The 13880-nt window shown below is 51.3% G+C and overlaps 1 protein-coding gene across 8 annotated transcripts in view; it reads left to right on the top strand.

Annotated features, from left to right (window-relative positions):
* CUX1 (cut like homeobox 1) overlaps window positions 1-13880 on the top strand; it is a 361508-nt gene that overhangs the window by 257486 nt on the left and 90142 nt on the right. For all 8 annotated transcript variants that reach the window (XM_077140853.1, XM_077140854.1, XM_077140859.1 and 5 more), the window contains one exon: window positions 9084-9188. In XM_077140853.1, the coding sequence (XP_076996968.1) occupies window positions 9084-9188 (105 nt within the window). The remainder of the gene's footprint in view (window positions 1-9083; window positions 9189-13880) is intronic.

The raw sequence follows: 13880 nt of genomic DNA on the forward strand, positions 1-13880 counted from the left end.
TGGGGAGAAGGAGCCAAAGTTGTGATAATGTGTCTCAGCCCCAGAAGGCCACAGGGTGTGGCCTTTCCCCACTCAGTTTTGCAGCTGGGCAGCCACAGGCACAGGCACAGGAAGGTGAAGTGGTTTGCCTGTGTAGCCCAGGCCCACAAGGCCCCGGATGGATGGAAAGCCTCCCTGGATCTCTGCAGTCGCTGCTCAGCGCCTGGCATGGCTGCCCCAGGACACCCGCCCCTTCAAAGGTGGTTGCCAGACTCTAGCAGAGGTACAGGAAAAAGCGTCCTTGTCCTCTCCTTGGCCAGCAGCAACATCCTGGAATTTAACTGAAATAAAAAAGTCCATTTATACATGGGAATGGTCCCAGAGCACGTGGATTTCTTTTTTCTGTAAGGGAAATTCTGTGGCTGCGGGTCAGGCTCTCCACTGCACATCCAGGGCCTGGCCCACGCCAGGTGTGCAGGAATTGCCTCCAGAAGTAGCACAGCGTGAGAGATTTAGCGAAGGGAGCGGACAGTCATGAAAGAGTTATCTTGTGCCCACTTCTGTCCTAGTGCCTTCCGTGAGTTAGATCGCTTAAACCTCACAGCATCCCAGTGAGGTGGGAGCTACTGTTATTCCCACTTTGCAGGCGAGGAGTTGAGGTCCACAACTGGCAGGCTGCAGGGCCTGTGCCCTGACCACCACACACAGAAACAGGATGCAGGAGGTGGGCTCGCTGTTCCTCTCTTTTGGAATAGTTTTGGTTCCCAGATGTGCCAGCCCACGCATCTCATTGCTGTAAAGCACCGCTTCCACTTCACTTCACAGAGGTGGGGAGCATTTATTTACCTTCCTTGGCTAAACTAATTTGCTTTTGCTTCTTTGTTTCTCCTCAGTCTGCACTGCCTCGCTTTGTAGAGAACTTAAACCAGAGGCAGTTACTGGAAGGCATCCCCCTGCTCTGTCACATGATTGCCATTGTAACTTCTCAGATTTCTACACACACACCAGGACCAGCCTGGGGCCTGCCTGCCTCTGCGATGGCACTTTAGGGAAAGCTCTGGTTTGTCAGACACACCATCAGCTGGCCTTGAGTGGCAGTGGCCCTGCTGGGGGCCAGTTCTCTGTGGTCTGAAGGGCTGAGGAAGGATGGCAGAGGGGTGCCCTTCTCAAAACGCGGAAGCCCACTTGGTGGACCCGGCCCTGGAGACACCAGTCAGGGCCTCGGATAGAGGTGCCGCCTCTGCCGTGCATTGGGTTCTGGACCTAATGGGCTGTATGGCCACGGACAAGGGTCTTAGCCTCTGAAATTCCTTTATCCTAAAACACATATGAGAGGGGGTGAAAGGGGTGAGGGAATAACTAGTATTTCCTTTGTAAGCTTGTTTTAAGGATTAGAGTTAAAATGCCTGGGGAAGAAGTAGTGCTTAAATAATTAATTTTATGGTTGCTAAACAAGCCCAGATTTGGTAGGAAGAATTGTTAAGTTCTAACCTAGGGAAATGGCAGCAGCAGCACTTCTGGAAAAGGGGAGAGTCTAACAGTTTTTACCAACAACTCACTGTAAATTAATAGCATGATTTAGATGCCAAGGGAGACTGATGCAGCCTCAGGCTACATTAATAGACATAATTTCTAGAACGAAGGAGGTGGTGATTCTGCTCCTGTCTGTAGCAACTAGTCCATTCCCAGGGAATGACATTTTATCCCGGGAGCCGTACTGTAAAGAAAAGAGAATGAATTCAGGGGCCACTCTATGACAAGGACCTGGGAAGGACCCAAAACAAAAAACTAGGAGATTCGGGAACATTGCTAATCCTTAAAGAGGAGGGAACAGAAAACAGAACAGAGGGACTTGACTTCCAACCGTAAGAAGAATCATTTGAGGAGCTAGGGATATTATAAGAGGGGAGTTTGAGGAGAGAAACTTGTAAATTTTATCTTTGTATCTCTCTGGGGCTAGCCAAGGGAAAGGAGTCAGACGTTTTCTGAGAGACCGCAGAGAATAAGAGTATAGCCAAGTGGGAGGCTCCGGGGGGGTGGGGTGGGGGGGATGGACTGCTAGCCTAGAGAAGCCCGCTCTCAGTTCTGGCTTTCCAGGTACCTAGAGTTGCCACTGAAGGGCATGAGCTCCCCATCAGCAGAGCTGAGCAAGCACACGTGGGCCGCCCTGATCAGGAGTGTGAGATAGGGGAAAGGGCCGTGATGAACAGAAAGAGGGATTGGACAAGATGACTTAAACCAGGTCCTTTTGACCTTGAATTCTAGGATTTTATGAAGATATAAATGAACCCAGTAACACAAAAGATCATCCAAGAAAGTATGATGTAAGTGCTAGGGTGTTGAAAGAGTAATCCCTGGGAAAAGAAAGGAGGAAATCAAAGTGCAGGTCTGAGGGAAACCAGAGAAGGTGACATTTGCCCTGGGCCTTAAGCAAGGGGAATATCTGTCCAGTGGACATGACCAGGGGGAGAGCGTCCCAGCAGAGGCCACAGTTGGTCAGGAGGGCATGGCGAGCTGTGGGGTGGGGGTCACTCGGTGGAGCTAGAACCCGGGAGGTGCAGGGCAGGAGAGTGGGGTGACCTGAGGGGTCAGGCCAGAGAGGCCATCCTGAGGGCAGAGGAGACCTGCGGGTGGGAGGGAGATGAGCAGAGCTGGGTCCTGGAAGCACTGCACTTGGAAAACATTAGAGAATGGATGGGTGCCGGAAGGAAGCCAGGAGAGCAGTAAGCAGCTGTTGTGACACAACAGGGAAGAGATGCCAGGGGCCTGAAGTGAGGCCTTGGGAGTGGAGAGGAGAGGGAGGCAGGACAGGCAGCAGGCAGGCAGCATACCACCTTCCCTGTTGGGGGAAAGCCCCAGGAGGAGCAATATCCTAGTTCATTGGCAGGCAACATGATTTTCGCACTAGACTTAACAGTCAGAATGTTCTACAGAAACCTGAAGCTCTGTTTTATTGCTAAAGTACTTGTGAGTATTGTGGAAAATAAAAGAGCAATCTGCAACATCGAATGTGTCTCCTTGACACCTGTTTGTTAAACGTCAAGGCCCCTGCTTTATTAATATGGCGATAAAGGTTCAGAACTTTCAAAACGTCAGGATAACTCAGAGGCCACAACTTTGTACTCCACAGCCATCTGAAGGCCAGCCTTGGGGCTTCGGGAATTCAGTCATATTTCAACATGGGCTGGCATCTCTGCAGAGGGCTCCTACTGCCAGTTCTTCACCTGCTGGCTCCTTTTAGGGTGACCCACGTCAGGGCTGTTGGTGGCCCAGAGCCGTGTAAGGGAGTTGTCCTCCTCTTCCTGTTAACCTGCCTGGCTGTTACCCTGATGGAAAACCCTTCAAGGTGAGATCAGGGTTGAAAGCCACAATTTAAACGAAGGGAAAGAAGGCAATTGTAGAGTAATATGCAGAGAGCCAAAGGGACTTGTAGCAAGGTGTGGCATTGACTTTGCCAGAGGTTTTTGTGTTCTGATGGAGAAGAATTTACTGGGTTTAGAGTCAGGAGACTTATGTTTAAATCCCAAATCCCCTTTTACTACCCATATGGGCTTAAGTAAACCCCTAGTCTCCCACTGCCTGTTGCCCCTCTGTAGGATGAGGTTAATTCACAAGTCTGTTAGAGTATACCCATTCATTTTAGCCTCCATTCATTCATCAGCTATTTTGGAGCACTCACTCTGAGCCCCATTGGAGGTGCTGCCTGTACTATAGGGGCTAAATAAAGACAGGTGCCACAGGGCTGAGGCTGGGGCTACCTTTCCACTGGGGGAGCCACACATGTGACTCTGGCTGCTCCTTAAGTCTCCTGGGGACCTTGGTTTCTCCACATAATAAATTGGGCTCCCGGCCCAAATCAGCAAGGCCCAGAAAGAGTCCTGGAGGCTGTAGGTGGAAGATCATGTGGCAGGAGGAGGTGGGGAAGTTTGCTCATCAGGCTTTCCTGAAATCATGACTCGGTCTGTGACAAGCTGTATTTATGTGGGTGGTGGTGGTGGTATAGTGCCAGCTTTCAGCCTGGAAGACCTGATGAAACATACGAATCAATATCCATTACATCCACCAGAAACACAGGCAGGAGGTCTAAATGTGGGGCTTTGGCTGCCAGGGCATTCTCAGCCTGGGACACATGGCGATAATCCGTTTCTTGTCCCCAGTCCTTGGCAAAGCTTTGGCTACCTCCTTCAGCAGATTCACTGAAGTTGGGTACCTCTCAGGTTCGGGAAGTTTTTATAATTGTATGTGGGTGTTGCTTTAGAAAAGTGATCAGAAGTTGCTGTGTACTTTCCAAGATGATGAGGTCTGTTAATTTGGAACCACCATTTCCTGTGCATTGTAGTTTCATCCCTCTTTCTCTCTTTTCTCAAGGAGAATAAGGGGCCTTAATGGGGCAAGTCAAGGGGTCATCCCAAGGAAAGCTTGCCTTCTCCTCAGACTGGTCTGAATGTGTGGTTATTTGTTGTTCGTCCTTGAGGAAGGTGATAGCCAGAGTAATGCCCACCACCACCCACTGGCCTCCGCGCCCTAATCCCCTGTCCCTGTGAATTCGGTAGATCCATGGCGGGTAGACCCATGCAGGTAGGTCCATGGCAGGTAGATCCATGGCAACAAGGAGTGAAGACTGCAGGTGGAGTTGAGGTTGCTAATCTGCTGACACTGAGATGGGAGATGATCCTGGATCAATGTGCAGAAAGCCTGGTTGGAGTGATGTGATGTGAGGACTCTACCAGCCACTGCTCACTCTGAAGGTGGAGTTAGGGGCCGTGAACCAAAGACAGCAGACGGCCTCTGGGTGCCAGGAAAGGGAAGGAAACAGATTCCTTGGGCCTCCAGAAGGAGCACAGCTTTGCTGCTGCCTTGATTTTAGCCTCCTGAGACTTGTTTCAGGCTTCTGACCTCCAAAACTATGAAATAAGAATTTTGGGTTGTTTTAATCAACTAAATTCATGGTACTTTGTTACAGGAGCCTTGAGAAAGTAATACCAGGACATACTGCCTCCTCACACGTGGTCCTAGCCAAGCCCCACCCTAGGTGAGGTGTGGATCCACCCGGGGGCCAGGGGGACAACTCATCCCCAGCCATACAGCTGCTTTGGCCCTGGAGGAACTGGCTTTTCCCTGGTGTCCCCAAGCCTGGGTTTTAATGGCCACACAAATACAGGGACAAGAGACAAAGTCTCGGACCAAGAAGATTAGATTAGATAGTAGACCCCACATAAAGGCCACATCTCAAGTGGTGTATCCTTTTCCTAGCTACTAAGACAACAGGAATTTATTGACTCTCAGTTTTGAGGCTAGATGTCCAAAATCAAGACTTCAGCAAGACATTGCTTCTCCCTGAAGACTATGGCATTCTGGGGCTGACTGCTGGGAATCCCTGGTCCTTGGCTTTTCCATCTCATGGCAATGCATAGGGTCTCTCTTCTTTTTCCTCCTGGTACCATTGTCTCTGGCTTTTTTCTGTGACTTTTTTGTCTCCGTGTCCAATTTCATTTGCTTATAAGGATCTCAGCCTATTGGGTCAGGTCCTGTCCTCATTCAGTTTGGGTACATCTAAGTAACAACATCTTCCAAGGTCTTATGTACCAATGGTTCACACTCACACGTCCCCTGTTATGGGGGACATGATTCAGTCCCCAACAAACAGTGAGCTGGGGAAAAAGTCTTCCCTGCAGGGGACATGCTGTGCATTTTCTCATGTCTGAGCCCTGGCACTGGAGGTAAAGAAAACATATTTCCCTAGAGAATTCCAACCACAGCTGCCTTTCTGTGGGCTTGGGGACTGTGGTTCTTGCTGGGCCGATGGACACAACCAGCCCTCCCTCCTGGGTGTCGCTCGTCGCCTCTGCCAGGAGCTCCCTTGGAGCTCTGCCTTTTCTTCCTCTGCTGCCTGTGGCCTGGCTCCTCCCTCCCCACTCTGGTCCTCTTTCCTGATGACACCTCTCCACCACATTTTCTGAATCGGAATATTTGGATTTGCAGGTCTGGAAATAAGCTGGAAGCAATCTTTATTCCCATCCTCATGGGTTCCTTCAAGGGTGGGGCTAGGGGAAAAGCAGTCCTTTACGGTCCCTTCCTGGGACCTCCTAGGGGCCTTCCCCTAAGATGGGGCGCCCTGGGGCCCAGGGGCCTTCCCCTAAGAGGCGGCACCCTGGGGCCTGGGGGCCTTCCTCTGACAAGGCAAGTCGCCTCCCGCCGTGTGAGGTGACTGCCCAGGGAGGCCAAGTCAGAACTGCAGAGCAGCTGGCAGTCTCCAGTAATTCCCCTGAAGAAAATCTTCCATTTTAGGGCGAGGTGGGAGGGGCGTTGAGAGCCGCCCCACCTCGCGTCATCTCACTGGCCCTCGGTGATCTGATGAAGTGGCTGATTTATATCACCATGGCCAAGGTTACAGCCAAATGTGAGCCCTACCCCCATCCACTCACTTGCCCTCCTTCTTCACCTTCCCCATGTTTCCAGCGTTTACCCCCATTTCTCAGAATAGTACAGAAAGCAAGCAAAAGTCACTAAGAGAAATCTCCCACGAGGGCAGCTCAGGCTGGGCAAGGCAGTGGCGGGGAAGCCTCTCAGAGCCGTGGCCAGCATGTCTGTGGGCCCCCGTCATGGCCCTGGGCGTGTGCAGGGCCGGGGAGGAGAGAGAGCCCATCAGGGAAGACAAAGCTGGTGGCTCATGCTAACCACAGAGTTCCAAAAACAGAAAGCAGTGGCATGATGTGGAGTCCGCTTCTAGAAGCACAACCTGGGCTGGTTGAGGCCTGGACCTGGGGAAGCTGGGAGAGCCTGGAAGGAAGCAAGTGGTGCCGCGTCCCTGACTCCACACTCCCCCAGCTGCCGGGAAAGGGGCTCCACTGCATTACCAGCAGAGATGGATTCAGCCCAGCGGCTCATCCACCCGTTCCGGAGCCTCCCTTTAGCTGCATTTGGGCCTGTCTTTGTTTCATTCTTCTGCTTTGTGCATGTTTAACTGCACAAACCACCGCAACTTTTTTTTTTTTAATGCATTCAGCATCTTAATCCTAAATTGACATATAACAAAAACTTGCACTGGATTAGTCAAGTCAAGCCGAAGGTGAGAAAAGGCTCCAACTACCAAGGGATAGGCCTTAGAGTGATTCTGGATGTGAACTTGGAAACTGAACACAAGTGCAAAGGCCCTAGAGAAATTACACAAACTGAGGAAGAAGAATCCATGGCTGCACCACCTGTTATGTGGGCCACTGGCTGTTGATGGAACAGTATTCTGTTCTAAATGGCCGAACGCCCAAAGACTCCTGAGCTCTATCACCCCAGAATACTCGCAATCAGGATGGTAATGCTACCTTTTGGCTACTAACAAGCCAGCTTCTCACTCAGCTAAGAAGGAGACAAGAAATATGTCGAAAGATACCTTAATCCTAACATTTGTAGGGATTCCAAGTCCAACAGTTTAGCTGAGCAGAAAGAGTAAATTTTTTGCTGACATGACACGATTTTCAGAAAAACCTTGAATGGCACATCTGGATATAAATTAGGAGAAACTTCCCTACAGCCCTAACCATCAGCAGCAGGCACCAAACAGATTCGCCCGTCTTAGCCACTGCGGCGGCATTGCCCCCTGACCTGGTGGGTGGTTCTAGACTATTTGGAACAGAGGAGGTGGGAGGAGACCATTAGAGCACAGTGCAGACAGACCTGGCCAGGCTCCACGTGAATCGGTTGAGTGTGATTCCCTAGAGCTCCCCGGGAAGCAGGGCAGGGACCATGGCTCCCCCCTGGGCAGACGCGGCTGCCCTCAGTAATGCCCTCGCTTGTCTGCACGTGGGGCAGCCTCAGAACAAGGCCGCAGGAGTGGACGTGTCCACGGAGCTGCTTCAGGCTGCCAAGCCCATTCCCTGCACAACACCTGAGTGATCAGCAAGGCCCAGGCAGGCTCACTCTCGCCTCCCTTTCCCAGTTTTTCCCCAGCCATTTGTAGACGCACATGGTCACACCACAAAATAGGAAAGCACGTGCAGTGGCTTTGCTCAGCAAAGCTTTCCTTTTCCATCAGTCTCCTTCTGTCGACGCATGTAAGTCTGGTAGGAGGGAGCAGCACGCTATTTCTCAGTCTGCAAGCCCAGTGGTGGTTCTTCACCGTTTCCTTCCCATCTTACACTTTTGTCTCAATAACAGTTGTAAAGCCAGGAGAGGCTCACGCATGATGTCTTGTGAATGAATACGGGACAGTGCGCACCCATGGGCGCCAGTCCTAGCCGGGTCCCCAGGAAGCGCATGGTGTTGCCATTTTAGAAATGGAAGGCAGAGCCTGGCGAGGCTAGGGGGCTTCCCGGGTTCCTCTCTTCCCCGCTGCCCAGGATCTCTGCCTCCACCCCCTCCCCCTCCGTGGTGCCTTCTCTGTCCACTGAGAGATCCTGGTCTGCTGTCCCATGGCAATGGTTTCCTGGTCTGGAAATGGCATGCAGCTGCTGGCACAGCCCCCTTCCCACACTCGGCGCCACTCCCCCTTACCCCCAGCACCTCCGGCCTGCGGATCGGCCTGGCTGGCTGGAAGTGTCAGCACTGGCATTAGAAAACTTTGTTAGGGGAAGGGTTAAATATGTTGAAATAAGCCCGGTTCTCACAAAAGAAGTGGCATTTACACCCTTTACATTTATGGAGATACTCTGCGAGGGGAAACAACCACAACATTGTGCTGGCTCTCAGGAAGAGAATGGCCAAAGTGTCTTTAATTCACTGTTTACCCGTGAGAATTACTCCCAGGAGTAATCCTGCAATAAAATCTTCTTGGTCTATGAGAATAGAAAGAAATTGAATCAAAAGACTCTATTTCCACTTGTATTTATTCAGTCTGGGAAATGCAGTGGGCCGGAGCATTTGTATCAGCAGGGGATTCCTTGCTCCTAGCGTTAAATTACTGTCATAATCGCTCAATTATTTCTTCCTTGTACTGTTTAAAATAAAAATCCATCACATTCTATGTTTCTTTTCCAGCATTTATTAGGTTGAGTGTTTAGGAAAATCAATTATAGTCAGTCAGGCATGAATTGATGAATGTTCTTAGTAATAATTGTCAGTTGTTAAGCTGAACGTGCGTCCTCTTCTCGCCCCTCTCCGTTTCCCCGCAGAGGGCAGAGGTGGCGCAGAGAGAGGCCGAGGCCCTGCGGGAGCAGCTCTCGTCAGCCAACCACTCCCTCCAGCTAGCCTCGCAGATCCAGAAGGCACCGGATGTGGTGAGTAGCCTCGGCCCTGCTGCAGTAGGTATGCTGCGGCTGCTTTATCATTTTTATTTCCAGTGCCACCTTCAAGGAATCGTAATTTTGAACAGAACTACTCTCTTGGTGAGCCATGATTTTAACAGTTCGGGGATGGGACATGTTGAAGTCAAAGCAAAGAGCCTAGCTGCCTCACGGTCAGCATGCCGCCACCCAGAGCTGCCCCGGGAGGTCTGAGCCCCTTTGAGAGCTGCTGCACGGCCGGACCCCTAGGGTCGTCGTCTGTAGAATGTGGGTGCAGATCCTAACCCGAGTTCTCGGGAGTGACACAGGAAAACCAGAGGTTTGTTCTCCTCTATGTGTCCCTCCATGGTGGAAAGCAGTTCATGGTCAGCTGGGAAGGCCAGAGAGGTAATAAAATAACTACCTGTTCTGACCGCATATCACAGCCGGTTTCTCACCTGCAACACCAGCGTTCAGAAGGAGCAAGGCACCAATCTCCATTCTTGTGCCTCTTGAGTATGCTAAGACTAAACAAAAATAACTCTTAGCTGGAACCTTCCTGATTTGCTCAAGGGGACTTTAAATTATTGCTTTCCGGGGCCTTTCCCTTCAGTGCTGTGCATGCTTGGGAAGAGTAAAGCTGCTGAGACCAGGAAAGTAGCGTCACCTCCCTGGATCTCAGTTTCATCATCTGTCAAATGGGGTTTTTATAAGGATTCAGGAAGTTAAAATGAGCAAACCAGTTAGAGCAGTGCCAGGCCCACAGGAAGTGCTCAGTAACCTTCGGGATGACTCTTAGTCATAATTTTGTGGTTGACATCATCATCTCTGATACAGGAATCCTGGTTTTGAGGCTCAGCTCTATGGTTAGTCCATATACAAACCTCAGGTAGTTAAGCTTTCCTCATCTGTAAACTAGAGATTAACCAAGTCCCCTGTAGCCCTCGTAGCCTGTGATGAGCATCTGACAGTGATAGGCGTCCTTCCATTCATTGCAGACTTACTGAGGCTTTGCTGGGCGCCAGGACAGCACACACTGGGGAGACAGGAAGGAAGGAGGCAGGGCCTTCCCAGAGAGACTGCAGTCTCATTGGGAAAAATTGCCGCAGTGTTAAATTCACGTCTGACAGCCATTTTTCCATCCAATCTGTGAGGCGGGATACTGTTTATATAGACAAGGGGGCGGAGGCTCTGCACGTGAGCGCCTGGCCCTGGGGCACATTTGGGCAGCATCTGAGCCAGGGATTGATTAGGGTCTTCTGACGCCCAGACCAGAGCTGTTAGATGATTCCCAGAAATGGGCCGGAAACACTGGCATTCTGGTTCCAATGCAGATTAACCATTTGTCTTTTAATCTTAAAATAGCATGAAATAAAACATGATTTAAGTGTTTCAGGATCTAGAGAGAAGTTTTCCGTTTAAGAGGCCATCATGTCCTTCTTACGTCATGGACGCTGGTTCTTAGTTTTAGCTAAAATGCACGCTTGGCTCAGTAACCCTCCCTCATCCAAGTATAGCTGGACTGAACGCAGGCCACAGCTGAGGCCAGGAGGAAGCCCTGGGGGTAGGCAGGGTGGGACGTGGAATCAGAACCAACTTCCCCCAGCGTCCGGGGCCTCCTGGGTCCTCTGGAGGAAGCCATCCATTCTCCTGCGTCAATACAGGGCTCCTGAGCTGAATGTTTTGATTGAAAGGATTTTTGGCACTGTTCTGCACTGCAACAACCAAAACATTCCAGGAGGAAATGAATGTTCTTGCAGGTAGAGTGGGTTGTGGATCCTGAGGGTGCTTAAACACTTCATCACCGCTAAGTGCAGTGTTTACCCGCATCAATTCAGTCTTCAAAGGGTGGCCCTGCTGGGGCTGGCCTTGGGCTTGTGTGCCCACATAGGCAGTGCTTCAGCTCCAGCCAGGTGGGGAGCAAACCAAGAAACCCGGGCCAGTGGAAAAATGGGCTGTTGGCTTTGGCTGGCATGCCTTGGCAGAGAAACAGTAGCATCTGTAGACCCAGCAAAGGCCAAAGCAGATCCACTCGGTGTCTTTATGGAATCGGTAGTTCTAGAAGGTGAGCAGACCCTTAGAGAGGTTTCCATTAGGAACCCTGCTGGGTTTAATAGGGTTATTTCACTTCTGCCACATGATACCGCAGTCATCAGAGGTCAGGATTTTTGTTACCATCACTTTACAGATGAGGAAACTGAGGCTCGGAGGAGGTGGGTCATTTTGCCCAAAGTTGTGCAGCTTGGGCAAATGAGAAAGCTGGAATTTGAACCTAAGTTTATTCTGCTCCAGAATCCATTGTTTTTCTACTACCCTCCTTTATGTGCATTAAACGAGGTGATCTGTGTGAAGGTACTTGGTAAAGTATTTACAGGTAAATATGATTAGTTCAGCAGCCCACACCACTAAGGCCACCATTCTGAACCTAAATAAACCACGATGTTAGGAAGAAGTGGGCGCATCTGCTAGAATCCAGCGTATTCTGTCAGTTGGTGGTGGCAGGAACAGAGGCAACAATAAGGGAAGTAAAACTGAGCTGCCAGAGCTGTCATCCACCCCAGTGGGGTAGAGAAGCTAAAAGATTAGCCAGGGCTTGGAGAATCTGTCTCCTAGGCCAGGGTCCTGGGCTTACCATCGTTTCCCAATTAGGCGTTCCTTGTACCGAGCAGTACTTTTGCATCTCATTCATATTTAGTATGAAAATGGCTGCTGGATGAAAGATCATTATCTAACAGATTTCAGTCTCAGTGTTCTAGTCTCATTGGAGGACTCAGTAGACAGTTATGCAACTTGTGATAATTCATGGAGCAGGTTTGGGAGAGAGGGGAGGGAATAGGCTCAAAGAGACAAAATTGGATGGCACACTACATCAGTTTTCACGCTCACTTTTCCCTCTGGAGGCACACCACCACTTCCACTGTCACCACGGTGGGCCCTTCGGCTTTTTACATTATGAAATAAGTCTGCCACGCATTCTTATGTCTCCTTCCTCTCTCTGCTTCTGCCCCATCAGGACTCACTCCCCCCGAGGCCCTTCCGAGAGGACTGTAGGTCTTGGGAAGCCTGGAGCTGTGGCAATTCCCTGCTGGGACAGACATGGGAGTCCCCACCCACCCACCCACAGGAGACTGTCATCATGTCCCACCCCCACCCCACCCCTGAGATTCAGGTTTCCACGCCTAGGGAAGGCAGTTTCTGTTCTTTAAAACGCTTCCCTGAGCCAGGGCCCTGAACCTGGCTCCCATCGGAATCACGAGGGGGTTCCTGGGCCCTGCCCCACACCTCCTGAATCACCATCTCCAGGGCAGAACCCTGAAGCCTGTCTTATTTCCTGGGGCTGCCGTGACAGTTCCACAATGGGGTGGAGGGGGGGGGCAGGATGGTGCTTCAAATAGCAGAAATGGATTCTCCCTCACTTCTGGAGGCCAGAAGTCCGGATTCCAGGTGTTGGATGCCTTGCTCCCACCCAGGGCTCAAGGGGAGAGTCTTCCAGACTTCTCTTCTGGCTTCCTTGGCTGTGGCAGCAGCACCCCAGCCTCGGCCTCTGTCCTTGTCTGGCCGTCTTCTCTCTTATGTCTCTGTGCCCCTCACTTTCCTCTTAGAAGAACACCAACACTTGGGTTAGAATGGGCCTCGTCTTGATTAACAACATGTCCCAAGACCCTCTTTCCAAACAGGGTCACATTCACAGTCTGGGGCTAGGACTTGACCAGATCTTTTTACGGGGCCACGGTTCACCCCATAGAAAAACCTGTATATTTCCTAAACCTCCGCCAGGTGGTTCTGATGTGACTGTGCCTTGGACAGACCTGAGGGAACCCCTGGTTGCAGCCCTCTTTGAATCCACACGTGTGCTTCCTCCTACTTTCCATTCCCGTTCCGTGATCTCAGTAGCACTGTAACCTCTGAAACCAGCCTCCTGACGTTTTAAAGGCTGCCTTTGACACCCACCCGTTCCCTGTGTGGCACAGACTCCATGCAGGCAGTGCCCTGTCTCTCAGGGCCTCGAGCCCAGGAGGCCCTGTGCTCATCACCCAGACGCACGCCATCCCACCCGCAGCCTTTCCACCACTCCAGGGACCCTCCTCCGTTTCTCTCCCGGTTCCTCATTGTGTCCTTACCCTGCAATGACCAGGGATACCACTGACTCTCAGAGGGTTTTTGCTCCCTTATGAAAGAGGAATTTGTGGCTCGGGTTCCTGAAAATTCAGCGATGTGCCCACATCCTCAGCCAGCCCGTGGCTGAGCCAGACCAAGCCCCAGGGTTGAGCAGACAGCATCTTGAGGTCTGCTTGCTCCCGGGTCCCCATCTTGGGTCCAGCCTGGCACTCTGAGCTGCGGTTTTGATTCGTGTCATTCAGACCACTTATTCCTCGTGTATCGACCTGCACTTACCCATTTTAAGACCCAGCTTGCCTTTGGCTTACTCTGTGGAATCTTCCCTACTCACCGCTGTAGTGGCTTTCATCTACCCATCAGAGATTGACAGTGAGTGAAATTAGATAGGCACGGATTGGTGTGTGCCCACCCTCAGGCCAAACCCCCTGAGGCCCTTCCATCTTGTCACCTTTCTGCTCCGAGCACCCCGGGCGCCCGTGGCCAGCCAACTCCAAGCCAGGATACTCCCTTAAGCACCCGTCACTCCCCTGTGCCCACCTGCAGTGCCTCACCCCCTTCCTTCCTCAGGGTGGGCCTGTCTCCTTCTCG

Source organism: Tamandua tetradactyla, chromosome 23, assembly GCF_023851605.1.
Source record: "Tamandua tetradactyla isolate mTamTet1 chromosome 23, mTamTet1.pri, whole genome shotgun sequence".
In the NCBI taxonomy this organism is placed as follows: domain Eukaryota; kingdom Metazoa; phylum Chordata; class Mammalia; order Pilosa; family Myrmecophagidae; genus Tamandua; species Tamandua tetradactyla.